Here is a 20181-nt window from a genome sequence, read left to right as displayed (position 1 = left end):
GATACGGAGGCTGGTAAGGAAGAGATCATGGGCAGATAGAATCAGGTGTGGGAAAAGATAGGAAGGTGAATCAAGGAAGAAGCAAACTAAGTTTAGAAGAATGAGGTAATGGCCAGATGGAACCAGGTGAGGAGGATAACAGGTCGTAGCAGTGAGTGGGGAAGGAATGGAAAAGGTGTAACATGGCTGTAGACCATCTGGACAGTATGTGAAGTGTTTTTATTTAGTATTGTGTTTGGCCTCACTGTTGCAGTAGAGAAGGCTGAGGTCAGACAAGTCGGAATGGGAAAAGGAGTTGCATGACTTTTGACTTAAGTTCAAGTTGGCTGATATAGTTGAAGTGCAGGTGCTCTAAAAATGTTTACACTAGTCTCAACATGCAGAGCAGGCCATTTATTTCGAGGACATCAAATGCAATTTATCAGATTGGAGGAGGTGCATTGAAGTCTATAGCTTAATTGGAATAGCTGTTTAGATCTGGGTGGTGTTGAGAGAGAAGGTGAAGGGACAGGTGTTGTACCTGTTACGGTTGCAGGGGAAAGCACGAGGGGACAGGGAGGGGTGAGTGAGCAGGGCAGGGATTCACAGAGAGAATAGCCAGTATGGAAAGCAGATGGATGGTCGGGAAGAGGGGAAGATATGTCTAGTCATAGGATTCCATCTGAGCTGGTGGAAATGGCTGAGATGCAGAAGTGAAAGGACCAGGGGGGCCTCTGTTCTGTGTGAGGAGAGGGGAGGATGAGAGCACAGGAAATGGAGGAAAATGTGTGAGGATTCCATCAACCACAGCAGAGGGGAAGTCATGTTTCCAGAAGGAGAGGGATACTTCAGAAGTCAGAGCAGAAAATTTTATCTTGTCAATACATGGAGTGGAGATGGAGAACTTGAGAAAAGGGGATTCTGTCATTTCAGGAGACAGGGTATGAGGATCTGCTATTGGGAGTTCATGGGTGTTTAGTAGATATTGGTTAATCGCGGATCTCCAAAGTTGGGGAGAGAGAGAGATCCTGAAAAGAAAATGAATACCAGGTGAATTTGAGGGCAAGGTGGAAATCGGTGGCAAAAGTGATTAATGGTCAGAAGAGCAGGAAGTATAATCATAGCAATAACCTGTTACGAAGTTTGTGATTTCCATGTTGGCAGTTATGGTTCTCTGCATATGTTTTTCAGGATTTGTTAAACTTCAGAACAATGTATAAGATTCAGGGTGTTGAAACACTGTTCAAAACTGAAAGGGATAGTTCAGGATCCTGCCACACAGTATTGTGTTTATCTGTAAGTAGATGTGCCTTTTTTTTTTGGAGAAAGTTAAATACATTTAAATTTCTGTAAATGTAGGGAAGTCTCCAAAATGTCTGCACAGCAATTGAAATCCTCTCAGAGCAGTCAGTTACTTTATTCTGCTGGTGGCGCCGTGCAAAACTTTTGGAAGTACAGGATTGAGGATGATGCCTTTAACAATGGCAAGAAGAAATTAAAGCTAAAGGGCAAAGAGCTACAATCAGTTCCTCAGGAGATATTTGACTTGAGGGAGCTTCAAGTGCTGGAGATGAGTCCAAAGTGGGAAAGCTGCTTGAATTATAGGATGGGCACTGTCCCTCAAGAAATTGGTCAGCTGTCTGCCCTTACTGTGCTGAATTTGGACACCAATGAACTGCGGGAGATCCCACCTGAGATTGGGGCCCTGAAAAACCTGGAAGCTCTGACCCTCAGTAACAACCAGCTGATCTGCCTGCCTGTTGAAATAGAAAAGCTGCAAAAGTTGCAGAGCCTGCATTTGGCCAACAATAATTTCCTGGAGATCCCTGGCCAGGTGTGCCAGCTCCGCCGCTTAAAATTTCTGGATGCCTGTGACAACAAGATAAAGTTCATCCCCCACAGCATTTGCAACCTAAAGTCTTTGGAGATCATGCTCCTGTATTTTAATGCATTGCAGAGCCTGCCTGATTCTATCTGCAGTCTCACAAACTTGCGCACCCTCTGGCTGGGAAATAATAGCCTAAGGAGCCTTCCCATCCAATTTGGGCACCTCGTCAATCTTGATTGGGGCTGCAGCCACTCTTCTTCAAACTTTGAGGGTAATCCACTCGAATCCCCTCCTCCTAAAGTATGCAGGGGTGGACCTGAAGTGATCAGTCGTTACTTCGCTATGTGAATGACTGAGGCAGAAGACCAAGTCATTCATTTTGGAAAGTGTAAATTTATAATTAGCACAGTGCACAGGTACCTCACTATATTGAACTAATAATTCTTAAAAAAAAGTTACGTTTCTCTGAATAACAAAATGAGGTCACCTATCTCCAAGGAACAAACAAAAACAACTCATGGTTGTTGTCAGATTAGAAAATTATGCATTTTTGTGAAAGGAATTAATGAATGGAGAACTTAGAAAATACTAACAGTTATACAGCAGTTGGAAACTAGTGATTGTGCTGTACCACATAATGGAGTTAACTGACTTTTAGAAACATAGAAAATATACAGCACAATACAGGCCCTTTGGCCCACAATGCTGTGCCGAACATGTAGTTACTTTAGAAATTACCAAGGGTTACCAAGGGTTACCCATAGCCCTCCATGTACCTATCCAAGAGTCTCTTAAAAGACCTAAGTTCCATGTACCTATCCAAGAGTCTCTTAAAAGACTCTATTTTATCCGCCTCCACAACTGTCACCAGCAGCCTATTTCAAGCACTCACCACTCTCTACGTAAAAAAAAACTTGCCCCGACAACTCCTCTATACCTACTTCCAAGCACTTTAAACTGTGCCCTTTCGTGTTAGCCATTTCACGATCACTGCCTCTTATCATCTTATGCACCTCTATCAGGTCACCTCTTCGTTGCTCCAAGGAGAAAAGGCCATGTTCACTCGACTTTTATAGTGTTATTTCTGTATGCTGATCGTTAGCTGGAAAAAGTAACATTTGTTTCTGGCCAATGTGATGCAATCAGCTATCAAAAGAGAAGCGAATGAAATTTAACACCAAGTTCTTGTGCAGCCTGCCAATTGATGCCTTTGAAGTGAAGGACACTGAGAGTCCATTCCTTCTGAGGGTGTCACTCTTAGACCTCTTGTTATTCTTCAGTCCAAGGACAAAAAAAGGAAACTTCTTGGGGATTGTCAGAACGGAAGCAATGTCCTGATGCAAAGACTGAGCATGTTAGAATTCCACAGGAGTTGATCAGCACAGCAAGGAACTGGCTTGATTAGCACTTAGGGCTACTAAATGGATGGAAGATAAGTGATTAGTGTGCTCCTCTACCAAGGCACCCATCTTCCAACCCCAAAAATACATCAGTGCCTTTGCTTTTGAAGTTGGCAGTCAGTATTAGGTATTTCAAGTCAACAAACTCGGAATTTTTCCCAACTCCTCTCAAATTTTGTTGGTTAAGAGATTGGAAAGAGAATGGCTAGAAGAAGGGGAATAAACCCAATTTGAGAGATCTTTGTAGTGTTAAAATAGTGCTGCTAATCTCCTGAAAGCCTTGGGCAACTGTGGGCGGAATACAGTGTTCAAGCTGCACATATTATTCTCTTCAAGCTTCTCAGCCAGTATTAGGACCCAATAAGATGTACTTCTTTTGTGTGGATATCTTATCAGAGCAGGACAGCTCAGCTGCCAATTACATTTTCAGGAGTAAATTAAGATATAGGAGTCCACAGCCCAGAGTTATTTGTTCTAAAAACACAAGCTATTGAAAATATTTAGCAAATCAGGAAGCATCATTCTCTGTCCACAGAATGCAATGTGACCTGCTGAATGTACTTAGCAAATTCTATTTCAAATCTCTAATGTCTTCAGATTTTGATTTTCAGATCAGAGGGATATTTGCCTTAAAATCAGAATCTTTACCAACCCAAGAAAAAATCTTCAGAATTATGATTTAGTTGAGGAAAAACTGTTTGTTAGTGGAAGGAGGGAAAACAGATTATTATCTGAATGGTGGCCGATTAGGAAAAGGGGAGGTGCAACGAGACCTGGGTGTCATTATACACCAGTCATTGAAAGTGGGCATGCAGGTACAGCAGGCGGTGAAAAAAGCGAATGGTATGCTGGCATTTATAGTGAGAGGATTCGAGTACAGGAGCAGGGAGGTACTACTGCAGTTGTACAAGGCCTTAGTGATACCACACCTGGAATATTGTGTGCAGTTTTGGTCCCCGAATCTGAGGAAAGACATCCTTGCCATAGAGGGAGTACAAAGAAGGTTCACCAGGTTGATTCCTGGGATGGCAGGATTTTCATATGATGAAAGACTGGATGAACTAGGCTTATACTCGTTGGAATTTAGAAGATTGAGGGGAGATCTGATTGAAACGTATAAAATCCTAAAGGGATTGGACAGGCTAGATGCAGGAAGATTGTTCCCGATGTTGGGGAAGTCCAGAACGAGGGGTCACAGTTTGAGAATAAAAGGGAAGCCTTTTAGGACCGAGATTAGGAAAAACTTCTTCACACAGAGAGTGGTGAATCTGTGGAATTCTCTGCCACAGGAAACAGTTGAGGCCAGTTCATTGGCTATATTTAAGAGGGAGTTAGATATGACTCTTGTGGCTAAAGGGATCAGTGGGTATAGAGGGAAGGCTGATACAGGGTTCTGAGTTGGATGATCATCCATGATCGTACTGAATGGCGGTGCAGGCTTGAAGGGCCAAATGGCCTATGCCTGCACCTATTTTCTATGTTTCTATGTAATGTCATGTGTGACGCCCAGTGGAGCTACCGGATGGATGATGCTAATGAGACAGATAAGAAAGACAATGGAGAAACATTCAAAATGCTAATAAGAGAGAAGAGAGGGATTAACAGGAAAGAAACACAATTCAGATATTGACAGACCGGTTGCTTTGAACCTGAACTGTTTGAAGTTTGTGGACAGGTGATACCCCAGCAGGGGGACAAAAGGAGCAGGTTTGCTAAGGCACGCGACACACCACGAGACCCTGAAAAGAGCAGTGTGCCCCCACAAGTTGGTGGAAGTTTAGAGGACCGGTTCGCGGGAACCTACCAGAGGCTCATAGGGTGTAAAGGTATGATCGGTGGGAACCTGGGGTGTGTGTCCGCCCTTGCCTGGGTGCCGGGTTCACCGTGGAAGAACGATCATATCCAGAACGGAGGGGTCACAGTCGGTGACCACAGCGGGATAGAGGACATCAGAAGGTCTGCCCGAAAACAATTGCGAAGACATCAAAAGGTCTGCCTGAAATCAAATTGCATCTTTCTCTCTAACAGTACAACAACAGCGATTGCTGTGAACTGAACTGAACTCTGCTTCACTTAAGACTAATCATTTTACCCCTAGACTGCGACAGAGCTTGGTTGATTCCTATTACCCTAGTTCTGTGTATATGTGTGCATTATCATTGCTAACCTGTTACATTTATATCGTTACGATTAGTGTACTGTATTACTTATTTCTTTAATAAAACTTTATTAGTTCCTAGTAATCCAGACTCCAACGAGCGTTCCATTTCTGCTGGTTTGGCAACCCAGTTACGGGGTACGTAACAGTAAGCAGAAGACACAGAATTAAGGTACTTGGTGAAACAAAAAAAAAAATGAAATTAAGTTCTGTACATGATCCATGAAGGTTGACAAAAACAAACTCAGTAGCAAATTTCAAAATGATATTATAGTGTTGTCTATAAAGAACACTTTTTTCATCGATTTAGGAGTGCTATAATAATCCAAATCATTTCTCCCAATTGTCTATCTTTTGCATGATTTGCTACTTTCCCCTAATCAGGATGGGTCATGTTTGACCATAACGCCACCCACACCCATTAGTTGCTATTATTTGATGTTTTGCTTTGCTGATCAACTGGAAGAGACTTACATTCCTTATGAAGTTCATGCCAGAAAACAAGATTGGCAAAGGAATTCCCAATTCTATAGAAATTACAAAATCAGCACAAAATAAAACATGAACTGGACAATAAAGGAAAGTGATATGATGGGAAAATAAATAAAAATAGTGATCAGAGAGAGAGGTACCCTGCTTCTAAATATGAGCACTTTAGGATGTTACTGTTGACTAACAATTCTGTGTCATGTCAACTTCTGAGGACAATAAAATATTGTATAATTGATTTGTTGGTTGAGAATTATTCAGATTGATTGGTCCTGGTACACAACGCAAAAAAATAACACCAGACACACAAACAGATTTAAAAAAAATTGTATTGGTCTCTGTGCTGGCATTGTCAATGTATAGGAATTGATTTTGAAACCAATTAACCAGCTAAAATGAATTGTGGACAAGTTCAAGTTTGAGTCCACCTACAGCCTGAAGCCACACAGTTCCAGTTTGGCAAGATTTTATATTCAACAAAATTTAAGTCAACTATAGTTCCTACAATATCTAAAATTATAATTCACTTGCACATGTTGTCATGATGCTATTTTGATAAATCCAACACTGTACTGTATTAATGAGACACCTTGACAGTCTGAGATGGTTAAATATTTACTATTTACAAGCAGATGGAACACACATTGGCCAAAAGGAGGACAACAAGTGCGATACACTTCAATTGACCTCTACCTTCAAATAGTCTTTCAATGATCACGTCCATGCTGCCTCCCAAAGAAAGCAATCATATGAGTACTATTCTCTCTCTTTACTCTATAAGATTCCTCAGAAATCCCTTTTTTGGATTTTTGTTTGTTGCTGCTAGTAGTAATTTACAATAGTCCATTAACCAGCCAGTATGTCCTTGAGATATGAGAGGACATCAACATGATTATGAAACCATGCAGCAAAATCCACACAGATACCACTTGAGGTTATAATTAGCTCTGGAAGATTCACCCTGTCTATGCCGTTGTTCACCAGCCCAAATATTATTTCTACCAGCGTAGATAAGGAGGCAGGCATTTTTTAAAAAGGTTGATGGCTTGGTATTATACAGTAGAATATGGAATAGTGCAGCAACAGACCATTCAACCTATAATGTATCAAAATAATTAGGCAAAAGATCTCTAATTAAACTAATCTCTTCTGCTTGCTCATAGTTCATATCCCTACTTCTCTGTGCATTCATGTGCCTATCTAACACCTTTATCACATCTGTCTCCACAACCTTTCCTCGCATTCCTACACTCTGTGTACAGAAAAACTTTCCTTCATCATCTTTTATGCATGTTCATAGTATTAGACTTCAGACCCTGGGGGAGAAAGGTACCAGCTGTCTAACTTTGCTCTCATAAATGTTATAAATTTTTATCAGGTTTCTCATCAGCCTGTACCTTTCAGAGAAATCAGTCCTAGTTTGTCCAACTTTTCCCTGTTGTACATTTTCTCTAATCCAAGCAGCATCCTGGTAAACTTCTTCTACACCCTCTCCATTGTGCCCTCTACTTTGGCTATCCCATACATAATTACATCTCATTCTTTTTGAGTACTTGTAATATTGTACTTGATTTGATATTCTATATGTCCACATTTGGAAGAGGAGGATGCATACATAGATACAAATCAAATATAGCTATTTATCTAGAAATACCACCTTATGTTGCATTCTAAACTGGATTCTGGATGAGTATCTTTGGATGAGATGACAATGGAAAGTGGGCATTCCATTCTCATTATGGATTTATTGACAGTGAAGATAGTTTACTGATATGTCATGAAAGGGGAAAGGTAGGTGGATAGGCAGGTAGCACTGAGGAAACAGAGAAGCTACAAAGGACTTGAATAGATTAGGAGAATGGGCAATGAAGTGGCAGATGGAATACAGTGTTGGAGAGTGTATGATCATGTACTTTGGCAAGAAATAAAAGCGTGGACTATTTTCTCAATCAAGAGAAAATTCAAAAATCTGAGGTGCAAAGGGACTTGAGAGTCCTAAAGGTCAATTTGAGGTTGAGTAGGTGGTGAGGAAAGCAAATGCAATGTTCACGTTTGTCAGGGTTATTATCACTGGCATGTGTCGTGAAATTTGGTAACTTTGCAGCAGGAGTTCAGTGCAATACATGATAGTATAGAAAGGAGAAAAAATAAAATGTAAATTACAGCAAGCTTATTGGGAGAAGTGCACAGATGTAGTAGCTCATCACTGCACAAGGCCGCTGAGAAGATTTAAAAAGGAAGGAGTCTCTTTCAGCGGAAGGTTCGATTGGGAGAAATGTACAGATGCAGTAGCTCATGATCACGCAAGGTCACTGAGAAGGTTCCGGGATAAAAGGGTGACACTGCCTAGTGGGTGGTCATCGAAGGAGCGGTCATCGGAGTAGCGTGAGGCAGAGTAGTAGGGCTTTGGCGAGGACGGGCCTAGGTGAGGTAAGGAGGTAGGTGACTTTCATATCTCTTTGTTCCTTTAACTTAAGAGTAGTGCATATGTCTGCAAGGCCAGTTTTCTGCTTTGCGTGTCAGATGTGGGATGTCCAGAGATTTCCACCCTCCCTGATGGCCACATATGCGGCAGGTGAATCGAGCTGCAGTTCCTTAGAGTCCAGGTTAAGGAACTGGAGCTGCAGCTCGATGACCTTCGGCTTGTTAGGGAAAGTGAGGAAGTGATAGACAGGAGCTACAAGGCAGGCAGTCACAGCAGGGAACATGAGACAGATAAATGGGTGACTGTCAGGAGAGGGAAGGGAGAGCATCAGGTAGTGGAGAGCACCCCTGTGGCCGTCCCCCTTCACAATAAGCACTCCATTTTGAGTACTGATGGTGGTGGTGCTACCTGGGGGAAGCAACAGTGGCTGTGCCTCTGGCATTGTGTCTGGCCCTGTGGCTCAGAAGGGTAGGGAATGGAAGAGGATAGCAGCAGTAATAGGGGACTGTATAGTTAGGGGAACAGATAGGCGATTTTCTGGGCATGAAAACAAAACATGGATGGAAATTTGCCTCCCATGTGCCGGGGTTCGTGATGTTTCTGAATGTGTCCACATTATCCTGAAATGGGAGGGGAGGGCGAGCGGCCAGAGGTCATGGTACATATTAGTACAAACAACAGAGGTAGAAAAAGGGAGGAGTTCTTGAAAGCAGAATACAAGAAGTTAGGAAGGATAGTGAGAAGCAGGACCTCAGGGGTAGTAATCTCGGGATGTTGCCTGTGCCACATGACAGTGAGTATAGGAGTAGAGTTATGTGGCGGATAAATGCATGGCTGAAGGATTGGAGCAGGGATTCACATTTCTGGATCGTTGAGACCTGGGACTTGTACAAAATGGACAGGTTGCACTTGAATCCGAGTGGGACCAATATCCTGGCGGGGAGGTTTGCTAACACTATTGGGGAAGGTTTAAACTAGATTTTCAGCAGATGGGAACTGAAATGAAGAGGCAGAGGATGGGGTGGTTGGTGCACAAGTAGAGACAGCTTATAGGGAGCTTGTGAGGAAGGACAGGCAGATGTTAGAGCAAAGATGCACTCAGCCTGATGGTTTGAGATGTGTTTATTTTAATGCAAGGAGTATATAAACAAGGTGGATGAACTTAGAGCGTGGATCAATACGTGCAACTGTGACATTGTGGCCTTTACAGAAACTTGTATGTCTCAGGGGCAGGAATAGTTGCTGAGTGTGCCAGGTTTTAGATGTTTCAAAAAGGACAGGGAAGGAGGTGGGCATGGCATTGCTATTTACGGGCAGTGTCCTGTAAAAGGAGGAAGTCGTGGAAGGGTTATCTACTGAGTCAGTGTGGGTGGAAGCCAGAAAGAGGAAGGGGGCTATAACTCAACTGGGTATTTTTTTTACAGACGTCCTAATAGTAACAGGAACATCAAGGAGCAGATAGGGAGGCAGATTCTGGAATGGTGCAATAATAGTAGGGTTGTTGTGATGGGAGATTTTAACTTTCCTAGTATTGAGTGGCTTCTTAGAGCAAGGGGTTTAGATGGGGTGGAGTTTGTTCAGAGTGTTCAGGAAAATTTCCTGATACAATATGTAGATAAGACAACTAGAGGAGAGGCTGTACTTAATCTGGTATTGGGAAATGAACCTGGTCAGACTGGAGGACACAGCCACAGAATAGGTGGATGGCCATTTAAAATGGAAATGAGAAGAAATTTCTTTAGCCAGAGAGTGGTGAATCCGTGGAATTTGTTACCACAGGTGGTTGTGGAGACCAAGCCATTTGGTATATTTACGCAGAGGCTGATCGATTCTTGATTTGTCAGGGTATGGAAGGTTGCAGGAAGAAGGCAGGAGATGGGTGCTGAGAGGGAATTGGATCAGCCGTGATGAAGTTATGGAGCCAACTCGATGGGCCAAATGGTCTAATTCTGCTCCTGTATCTAATGCAAGGTAGGATCCGGTATTTGAACAATTTTAATGCCGGTCTAGATAGACTGGGGGCTCCTTTCTCTGTGACTCCGGGGCTGTGAGGCTACCCCTGGCTGCTGTGCTTCATGTCTGCAAACTTTGTGGCAGTTTGCCCTGCTAATATGATGAACTGAATACTGAGGCTTCGGGCCAGCTCCAGCTGCTCCGGAGATCTGTATCTAAGGGCTCAATTTGGTTCGGAATGCTGTTGTGCTGCTCGCTTCTATTGTTCACATGATTTATGTTTTTTTTTCTCTTTCTCTACGCATTGGGGGGGTTGGTCTTTATTTTCTTTAAATTGGATTATTTTGGGTTTCTTGCTTTGCAGCTACCTGTAAGCAGACAAATCTCACAGTTATATAAGTTATGCATTCTTTGATAATAAATGTACTTGATAAAAATATCTTATGGAAATAAATGTTTAATTTTAATGATATTACTTGTTGTTTATTGTAGAATTTTCCAGCACTATCAATTCACTGGTCCGATTATTTGGTCCATATCTAGAGAGTTTTGGATTAATTTTATAAAATACCTTCCTTAGGCATTTTTAACATTTAATTATGTTGGAATTTGAACAGAGCAATTATAATATTAAGAATTTGTGGAAATAGAAAACCTACAGCACAATACAGGCCTTTTGGCCCACAATGCTGTGCCGAACAATAGAAACATAGGAAACCTACAGCACAAATATGCAAGAGTATCTCCAAATTGGTTCAAATTTAGGCAGAAATCCGTCCCCACTAAGACTACATATCATTGCTACAAATCCATCACCACCAGAATTACATGTTATCTCCAATACTTCTTTCCTGCAGCTATCCAGCTTTTCCACAAAACTCACACTAATTGTCCCTGCACAACATCCATTAAAGGGTATTTCCTGCTCTTTGTTCTGTTGATACTCATTTAGTCTGCTTGTATGTTCACATTTTCTTAAGTTTGATATATACATTTGTGCTAACTGTTGATTGTTCATGCTCTTTTTGCACTATTGTTGGTTGCTATTGTGTTATCTGTTACAATGTCAACCTGTGTTTTATGCTTGGTACTGAACCACAATCAATTCTGGTGTGTTTCACATACTGGCAATAAACTGATTCTGATTCTGAAATAATCAAAACATTTAATGATTGGGTGACATTGCCATTTACAGAACAGGAGAATATCTACTATACCCCTTCATTATTTTGCCACTGAAATGGTGTAGAGATGCATGAGTGTACAGGGTCATAAGTTGCCTCCAATCAGTTCTACTCACCACATACAATGACCTAGATATTAACTGGGATAGACTGCACAGAGAAAAGTAAATTTGTTGTAACCTGATGTTTCCAAATTTTAACTCCACACTGTGTGCCCTGAATAACTCTTAATTGCCAGCCATGCCAAATAATGGTCAAATGCCTGACCCTAGGAGTGAGTAGGACCATTAAAACAAGGTGTTTTTGGGCTTTTGGTGTTTTTCTGGTGGCCTAGTCAAATCTGGAACAAGAAGGGATGCTCCTTACAAGTCCATGAATGCAATTTTAAAAAGGAGCATTTGCGAACTTCCGCCGTCTTTCCGGCAGCCCAGTCGAATCGGGAATGAGAAAGGAAGCTACTTGTGATCCATGTGTGAGATTGTAAAAAAGGAGCACTTGTGGGGTTCCGGCATTTTCCTGTGGCCCAGTCGAATTGGGAGCAAGAGAGAAGGCTACTCACAGGTACGGGAGTGAGAGTTTTAAAAGCAGTGTTTATGGGCTTTTTTTTTGGCAGCCCAATCAAATCGTGTTTTAATAGCAAGGGCAAATTAAAATAAGGCAGGGACAAGCGGAGTGTCCATTGTATGAGTGGATTAGTGTTGGGTGGCTTTGGCTCATCAGGCTTGGGTGAGATCAGTATCCGGTAAGTCTCTTCTTTGTTCTTCTTGTTCAGTGCAGTGAGGATGGCTCCATGGGCTATGTTGTGTATTTTGTGAGAGATGTGAGAATTCTGGGAGACCTCCAGTCTCCAGTATAACCACATCTGCAGCAGGTGCACCAAGCTGCAACTCCTCAGAGAACGTGTTAAGGAATTAGAGATGCAGCTGGATGAATTTCAGCTCACACAGGAAACTGAGGTGGTGATAGGAGCTACAGGGAGGTAGTCACCCCTAAGTTGCAGAAGGCAAGTACCTCCTGTCAGAAGAGGGAAAGGAAATGGTCAGCCAGTGCAGAGTACCTCTATGGCCATTCCCTTCAATAATAAGTATACCACTTTGGATTCTGTGACCTATACAGGGAAGTCACAGTGATTGGCTCTCTAGCACTGTCTGGTTCTGTGGCTCAGAGGGAAGAGGAAGAGGAATGCAGCAGTGATAGGTAATTTCATGGTTAGAGGAGTAGATGTGAGATTCTGTGGACATGATAGAGACACCCAGATGGTATGTTGCCTTCCAGGCAGCAGGGTGAGGGACGTCTCAGATCTATAAAATCTTGGTATGTATTGGTACCAATGACATGGGGAGGAAAATAGGGGGAGTCCTGAAGAAAAAATTTAGGGAGATAGGTAGAAAGTTGAAAAGCAAGACCTCCAGGGTAGTAATCTCTGGATTGCTGCCTCTGCCATGTGCCGTGGAGGGTAAGAATAGGATTATTTGGCAGGTGAATGAGTGCCTGAAGAACTGGTGCAGGGGGTATGGTTTCAGATTTCTGGATCATTGGGATCTTTTCTGAGGAAGATATGTCCTGTACAAAATGGATGGATTACACCTGAACCCAAGGGTGACTGATATACTTGCAGGAAGGATTGCTAGAACTTTTGGGGGAGGGTTTAAACTAATTTGGTGGTGGAATGGGAAACTGAGTGATAGAACTGAGGAAGGCGCAGTTGGTATACAAGCAAAGGCAGTGTGTAGTGAAACTGTGAAGAAGGACAGGCAGATGATAAGGGATAATTGCAAACAAGGGGGTCGAGTTGCAGTGTAACGGGGACAAAGTCAAAAAGAGTGACAAATGTAGAACTGAAGGTGTTATATTTAAAAGCACACAGTGTAAGGAATAAGGTAGATTATCTTGTAGCGCAGTTAGAGATTGGCAGGTATGATGTTGTGTGCATCACAGAAAGATTATTGCTGAAAACTTAGCATCCAGGGACACACGTTGTATTGTAAGAACAGGGAGGTAGGCATGGATCAGTTGGTAAAAAAGGAAATCAAATCCTTAGAAAGAAGTGACATAGGATCAGAAGATGTAGAAATATTGTGGATAGAGTTAAGGAAATGCAAGGGTAAAATGACTCTGATGTGCGTTTTATACATAGCTCCTAACAGTAGCCTGGATGCAGGCTATGAATTACAATGGGAAAAAGAAAATGCATGTCAAAAGGGCAATGTTACAATCGTCATGGGTGATTTCAATATGCAGGTGGATTGGGAAAATGATGGTGCAGGATCTTAAGAGGGGGAATTTGTAGAATGCCTGCAAAATAACCATTTAGAGCAGCTTTTGGTTGAGCCCACTAGGGAATCAGCTGTTCCAGATTGGGTGTTGTGTAATGAAACAAAGTTGAATAGGGAGCTTAAGGTAAAGGAATTCTTAAGGGACAGTGATAGTAATATGCTGGCATTCATCTTGCAACTTGAGGTGGAAAAGCTCAAGTCAGATGTATCAGTATTACAAGAAGTAAGGGGGTTTACTGAGACATGAGAGAGGATCTGGCTAAAACACTAGCAGAGAGGATGGCAGAGCAGCAATGGTTGGAATTTCTGAGAGCAATTAGGTGCAGGATAGATACATAACAAAGCTAAAGAAATATTCTAAAGGCAGGATTACAGAACCATGACTGACAAGTAAAGTCAAAGCCAACATAAAAGCAAAGGAAAGGGCATATAATAGAGCAAAAAATAATGGGAAGTTAGAGGATTTGTGAGGCTTTTAAAAACCAACAGAGGGCAACTAAAAATCTATCAGGATTGAAACGATGAAATATGAAGATAAGCTAGTTAGTAATATCAAAGAGGATATCAAAAGTTTTTCCAAGCATATAAATGATAAAAGAGATGCAGGATTAGATATCTGATTGTTGGAAATGATGCTGGAGAAGTAATAATGGGGGACAAGGAAATGGCAAATGAACATATTAAGTATTTTGCATCAGTCTTCACTGTGGAAGACACTAGTAGTTTGCCAGATGTTCGAGAGTGTCAGGGAGCAGAAGTGTGTGCCATTGGTATCACTAGGGAGAAGGTGCTTTTGAAGCTGATAAGTCACCTAGACCAGTTGAACTACACCCCAGGGTAGCTGAAGAGATTGTGGGGACATTAGTTATGAACTTTTAAGAATTACTAGTGTCTGGGATGGTTCCAGAGGACTGGAGAATTCCACTCTTCAAGAAGGAAGAGAAGCAGAAGGAGGGAAATTATGGGCCCGATAGCCTGACCTCAGTGGCTGGAAAGGTGTTGGAGTTGATTGTTAAGGATGAGGTTTCAGGGTACTTGGAAGCACGTGATAAAGTAGACCAAAGTCAGCATGGTTTCCTTAAGACCATAAGATATAGGAGCAGAAGTAGGCCATTTGGTCCATTAAGTCTTCTCTGCCATTTAATCATGGGCTGATCCAATTCTTCCAGTCATCCCTACTCCCCATACCCTTTGATGCCCTGGGTAATCAAGAACCTATCTACCTCTGCCTTTAATGCACCCAATGACTTGGCCTCCACAGCTGCTCAAGGCAACAAATTCCACAGATTTACCATCCTCTGACTAAAGTAATTTCTCCGCATCTCTGTTTTAAATGGACTTCCTTCAATCCTGAAGTTGTGCCCTCTTGTCCTAGACTCCCCTACCATGGGAAGTAACTTCGCCATATCTATTCTGTTTAGGCCTTTTAACATTTCCAATGTTTCTATGAGATCCACCCTCATTCTCCTGAACTCCAGGGAATACATCCCAAGAGCTGCCAGATGTTCCTCATATGGTAACCTGTTCATTCCTTAAGGGAAAATCTTGTCTGACAAATCAGTTAGAATTCTTTGAGGAAATAGCAAGCAGGATAGAAAAGGAGAATTGGTGAATATTGTGTATTTGGATTTTCAGACAGCTGCTTTGCAAGGTAATTGCCATGGTATTACAGGAAAGATACTAGCATCAATTGAGCATTGATTGATTGGCAGGAGGCAAAGAATGGAAATAAAGAGAGCCTTTTCTGACACACTGGTGCTATTACAGAGGGGTCAGTATTGGGACTGCTTCCACTCTTTAAGAAAGGAGGAAGGCAGCAGAAAGGAAATTATAGACCAGGTAGCCTGACCTCAGTGGTTGGGAAGATGTTTGAGTGTATTAAGGATGAGGTTATGGAGCACTTGCTGACACAGGACAAGGTAGGACAAAGTCAGCATGATTTCCTAAAGGGAAAATCTTCCCTGACAAACCTGTTGGAATTCTTTGAGGAGATTACAAGTAGGATGGATAAAAGGGAGTCAGTGGATGTTGTATATGTGGACTTTGAGAAGGTCTTTGACATGGTGCTACACGAGGCTGCTTACCCAAATTTAGAGCCCATGGTATTATAGGAAAGTTGCTGGCATGGTTAGAGCATTGGCTGATTGGTAGGAGGTAGCGAGGATCCTTTTATACCCTTTCCTGGTTAACTGGCAGTGACTAGTAGTGTTCTGCAGGGGTCGGTGTTGGGAGTGCTTTTTAAGTTGTATATCAAAGATTTACATCATGGAATAGCTGGCTTTGTTGCCAAGTATGCAGATGATATGAAGTTTTCTGGAGGGGCAGGTATTGTTGAGGAAACAGGTTGGCTGCATAAGGACTTAGACAGATTAGGAGAATGGGCAAGAGAGTGGCAATTGAAATATAATGTTGGAAAATGCATGGTCATGCACTTTGGTAGTAGAAATAAATGTACATTTAATTTTATAAATGGGGAGAAAATCCAAAAATCTTATTTAGGCTCCTGGTGCAGAACACCCTAAAGGTTAACTTGCAGGTAGAGTCAGTGGCAAGGAAGGCAAATGCAATGTTAGCATTCATTTCAAGATGTCTGGAGTACAAGAGCAGGGATGTGATGATGAGGCTTTATAAGGCACTATTGAGGCCTCACCTTGAGTATTATGAACAGGTTGGGCTCCTCATCTACGAAAGATTGTGCTGGTATTGGGGAGGGTTCAGTGGAGGTTCACAAGGATGATTCCGGAAATGAAAGGGTTATCATGTGAGGATCATGTGATAGCTCTGTACTTGCTGGAATTTAGAAGGATGAGGGGAGATCTCATTGAAACCTGTCCAATACTGAAAGGCCTGGACAGAATAGATGTGGAAAGGATGTTTCTCATGGTGAGGGAGTCTAGGACAAGAGGGCACAGTCTCAGGATAGAGGGGTGTCCATTTAAAACGGAGATGAGGAGAAATTTCTTCAGCCAAAGGGTGGTGAATTTGTGGGATTTATTACCACAGGTAGTCGTGGAGGCCAGGTTGTTGGGTGTATTTAAGGCAGAGATTGATAGATTCTTGATTGGAAATGACATGGAAGGTTATAGGGATAAGGCCCAGGAGTGGGACTGAGAAAAGAAAAGAAAAGAAATATCGCCCATGATTGAATGGTGGAGCAGACATGATGGGTCAAATGGCCTAATTCTGCTCTTGCATCTTGTGGTGTGTATTGTCTTCTTTTTACATTGTATGTCGAAGATATGAAAGATGGAATTGATAGCCTTGCGGCCAAGTTTTTGGATGATACAAAGGTAGATGGTTGTGAAAGTACTGTTGAGAAACATGGAGGCTGCAAGAAGGACTTAGACAGATTAGAAGACTGAGCAAAGAAGTGGTAGTTGAAGTATAGTTTTGGGAAATATACAGTCGTACACTTTGGTAGAAGGAATAAAAGCACAGACTATTTTCTAAATGGGGAAAAAACTCAAAAATCCACAGTGCAAAGAGACTTTAGGGAATCCTGTACAAGAACTCCAAAGGTTAACATGCAGGTTGAGTCGGTGGTGAGGAAGGCAACTGCAATGTTTGCCTTCATTTCAAGAGGACTAGGAAGTAATGCTAAGGCTTTAAAAGGCACTGGTGAGGCCTTACTTGGAGAGGGTTCAAAGGATGTTATGAAAATTCAGCCGGGATTGAAAGTCTTATCATATGAAGAGCGTTTGATGGTTCTGTGCATTTATGTGCTGGAAATTAGAAGATGGGGCGGAGGGTGCAATTCTTACTGAAACTATGGAATGTTGAAAGAGTCTAGATAGAGTACTTGTGGAGAGGATGTTTCCTATAGTGGGGGAGTCTAGGACCAGAGGACACAACCTCAGAATAGAGGGGCATCTATTTAGTACAGAGAAGAGGAGGAATTTGTTGCTGCAGACAGCTGTGGAGGCCAGATCATTGAGTGTATTTAAAGAGCATTAAAGTTTATTGAGAGAAGGCAGTAGAACAGGGTTTAGGGGGAAATGGCTCAGCCATGATCAAATGGTGGAGCAGATTTGATGTGCTCCACCATTTGATCATGGCTGAGCCAGATAGCCGAATTGTGCTCCAATATCTTATGGAATGGTTTACATCTACACAAACAGATTTTAAATGCTATCCTTCCTCTTTAACTGTTTGTCCTTTGGCTTGGATGGTTCAGAAAAAAATATAGATACTGAAAGGTTAGAATCAGCTTTTGACATGTTTTCCTGACTTAATCATCATCACATCAACTCTCAAACCACATACTCCTGAAGATTAATCCACACATGTAATGCGAAGTTCCTGTAAATGAGGTTGTTCACTTTAGGTCAGTGTGCAGCTGGTAAGGAGTTTTAACAGAAGGTACAACAACAAAGCACAGAACTATGATTTGATGAAAAACAATCACTTTCAGTACTTGAAATGCAATTCAGATTCTCAACAAAGTATATTTAATTAAGTTGGTAATACAATGCAATCTTTTTAAATGTTCATTAGAGACATCAAGCTTCCTCTGATAATCAAAAGTTCAAATATACATGGTTCCGCCCTCAAAACTTGGAAGTATTCCTGAGAAAGAGAAACTACTTGTTCAATACAGTATAACATTCCAGGAATCAAGACAATTTTTTAAATATCTAGATTTTAATTAAACTCTTGATACCTTTGGATTTGATGAACAAAAGTTAACACATTATAATCTGTTTTCTATTATTTGGCTGGCCCTTTCATGCTCAGAGATGTTTTACCAATCCCCATTCCCATGTAGAGATGAGGTGGACCCATGCATGAAGAAGCATCACAGGTACCAGGAAAGCCTCTTAGACCGGGTGGACCAGGATGTCCCTGTTCACCTGGGAGGCCGGTTTCACCACGGGCGCCATCACGGCCATCCTTTCCAATACCAGGCATACCATCAACACCTGCAACAGACAACAAACGCAGTAAAATCCTTTCAATCCCAAAAACTACTAATGCTTGTTTTTTTTTAATATAGACATGTTGCTTGAAAGTAAATTGGGATAATACTGAGTCCTAAAGAAGCAAGTTATCTTATTGAAATTATAAACCCACCTAAGTGTTAAAAACTGCCAAAATTAACTTAAACATCAAGTGAAAGTATTAGTACCAAACCTTTTAAAACTGGCAATCAAAATGAATAAACTTTCTTTTAGCAAACATAAGATTTATCAGAACATTTAATGCAATTGAAGCTGAAGACTAGTAGCTGACTGGTTTTAACCTGAACAGTGCCTTCATATTCACTGCTATCTTGCCACTGCTCAATTCCGATTAAATCGAAGTGAATTTGATTTTTGGAAGAAGTGAAAAAGTTGGAAAGATGGAACTACTTAAATTGTGAGAAATTATGCGCAAGGTTTAGGGTATCCTTGCACACACAGCACTTAAAGTAAATATTTACAGTATATTCCACAAGTAATTAGCATGGCAAACAGGTTCTAGTTTACTCTGTTAATACTTTCTCTTTATACTGTTAATGCATTTTGGTAAAAAGAACAATAGTGCAGACTAAAACAACAGGAATACTGCAGATGCTGGAAATTCAAGCAACATACATCAAAGTTGCTGGTGAACGCAGCAGGCCAAGCAGCATCTATAGGAAGAGGCGCAGTCGACGTTTCAGGCCGAGACCCTTCGTCAGGACTGTTAATAGTGCAGACTGTTATCTAAATGGGGAGAAAACTTAAACATCAGTGGTGCATAGGGAATTAGGAATTCTTGTACAAGGCTCCAACAAGGTTAATTTACAGGTTGAGTCTGTGGTAAAAGCAGCAAATGCAATGTTGGCATTTTTTTCCCAAGGGGAATAGAATATAAAAGCTTTGGCAACAGTTTTGGGCCCCATATCTCAGAAAAGATGTGCTGTCATTGGAGATTCCAGAGGAGGTCACGAGGATGATTCCGGGAATGAAGGGATTAACACTAGAAGAATATGGTGGGGGGGGGTGCAGGGATCTCATTGAAGCCTACTGTATGTTGAGAGGACTAGATAAGGTGGATGTGGTGAGGATGTTTCCTATGGTGGGGACTAGAAGGCACAACCTCAAAATGGAGGGGTGACCTTTTAGAGCAGAAGAGAAGAAGAATAGCCCTTAACTCGGCAGTGGAGTTATTGGGGCACCGTCATGACGGTGTTTCCATAGCAAGCTATTCTTGTGTTTACGAGGCCGAGTTGCTAGCTCGACGCTCAACCCGACTTGGATTCGAATTCGGGAACCTTCGTTCCGGAGTCCGGCACTGATATTATTGTGCCATCAAGCGGGACTTTTAGAACAGAGGTAAGGAGGAATTTTTTTAGCCAAAGAGTAGCGAATCTGTGGAATACTCTGGCACAGACTGCAATGGAGGCCAAGTCGGTGGGTCTATTTAAAGCAGAAGTTGATAATTTCCTGATTGGTCAGGGCATCAAAGGATATGGCAAGAAGGTAGGTGTATGGAGTTGAGTGGGATCCAGGATAAGCCATCATGGAA

At 41.8% G+C, this 20181-nt stretch overlaps 1 protein-coding gene and 1 pseudogene across 1 annotated transcript; one reads left to right on the top strand and one right to left on the bottom strand.

The window, feature by feature from the left end:
- Window positions 1-1351: 1351 nt before the first annotated feature.
- LOC134342401 (leucine-rich repeat-containing protein 30-like) lies at window positions 1352-2155 on the top strand. The gene has a single exon (XM_063040484.1). It carries the CDS (start codon window positions 1352-1354, stop codon window positions 2153-2155), a length of 804 nt encoding a protein of 267 aa, XP_062896554.1.
- Window positions 2156-18399: 16244 nt separating this feature from the next.
- LOC134346864 (collagen alpha-1(IX) chain-like) overlaps window positions 18400-20181 on the bottom strand; it is a 134555-nt pseudogene continuing 132773 nt past the window's right edge.

This window comes from Mobula hypostoma, chromosome 1 (genome assembly GCF_963921235.1).
Source record: "Mobula hypostoma chromosome 1, sMobHyp1.1, whole genome shotgun sequence".
Classification (NCBI taxonomy): Eukaryota; Metazoa; Chordata; class Chondrichthyes; order Myliobatiformes; family Myliobatidae; genus Mobula; species Mobula hypostoma.
This window is presented reverse-complemented; position numbering and strand designations above follow the sequence as displayed.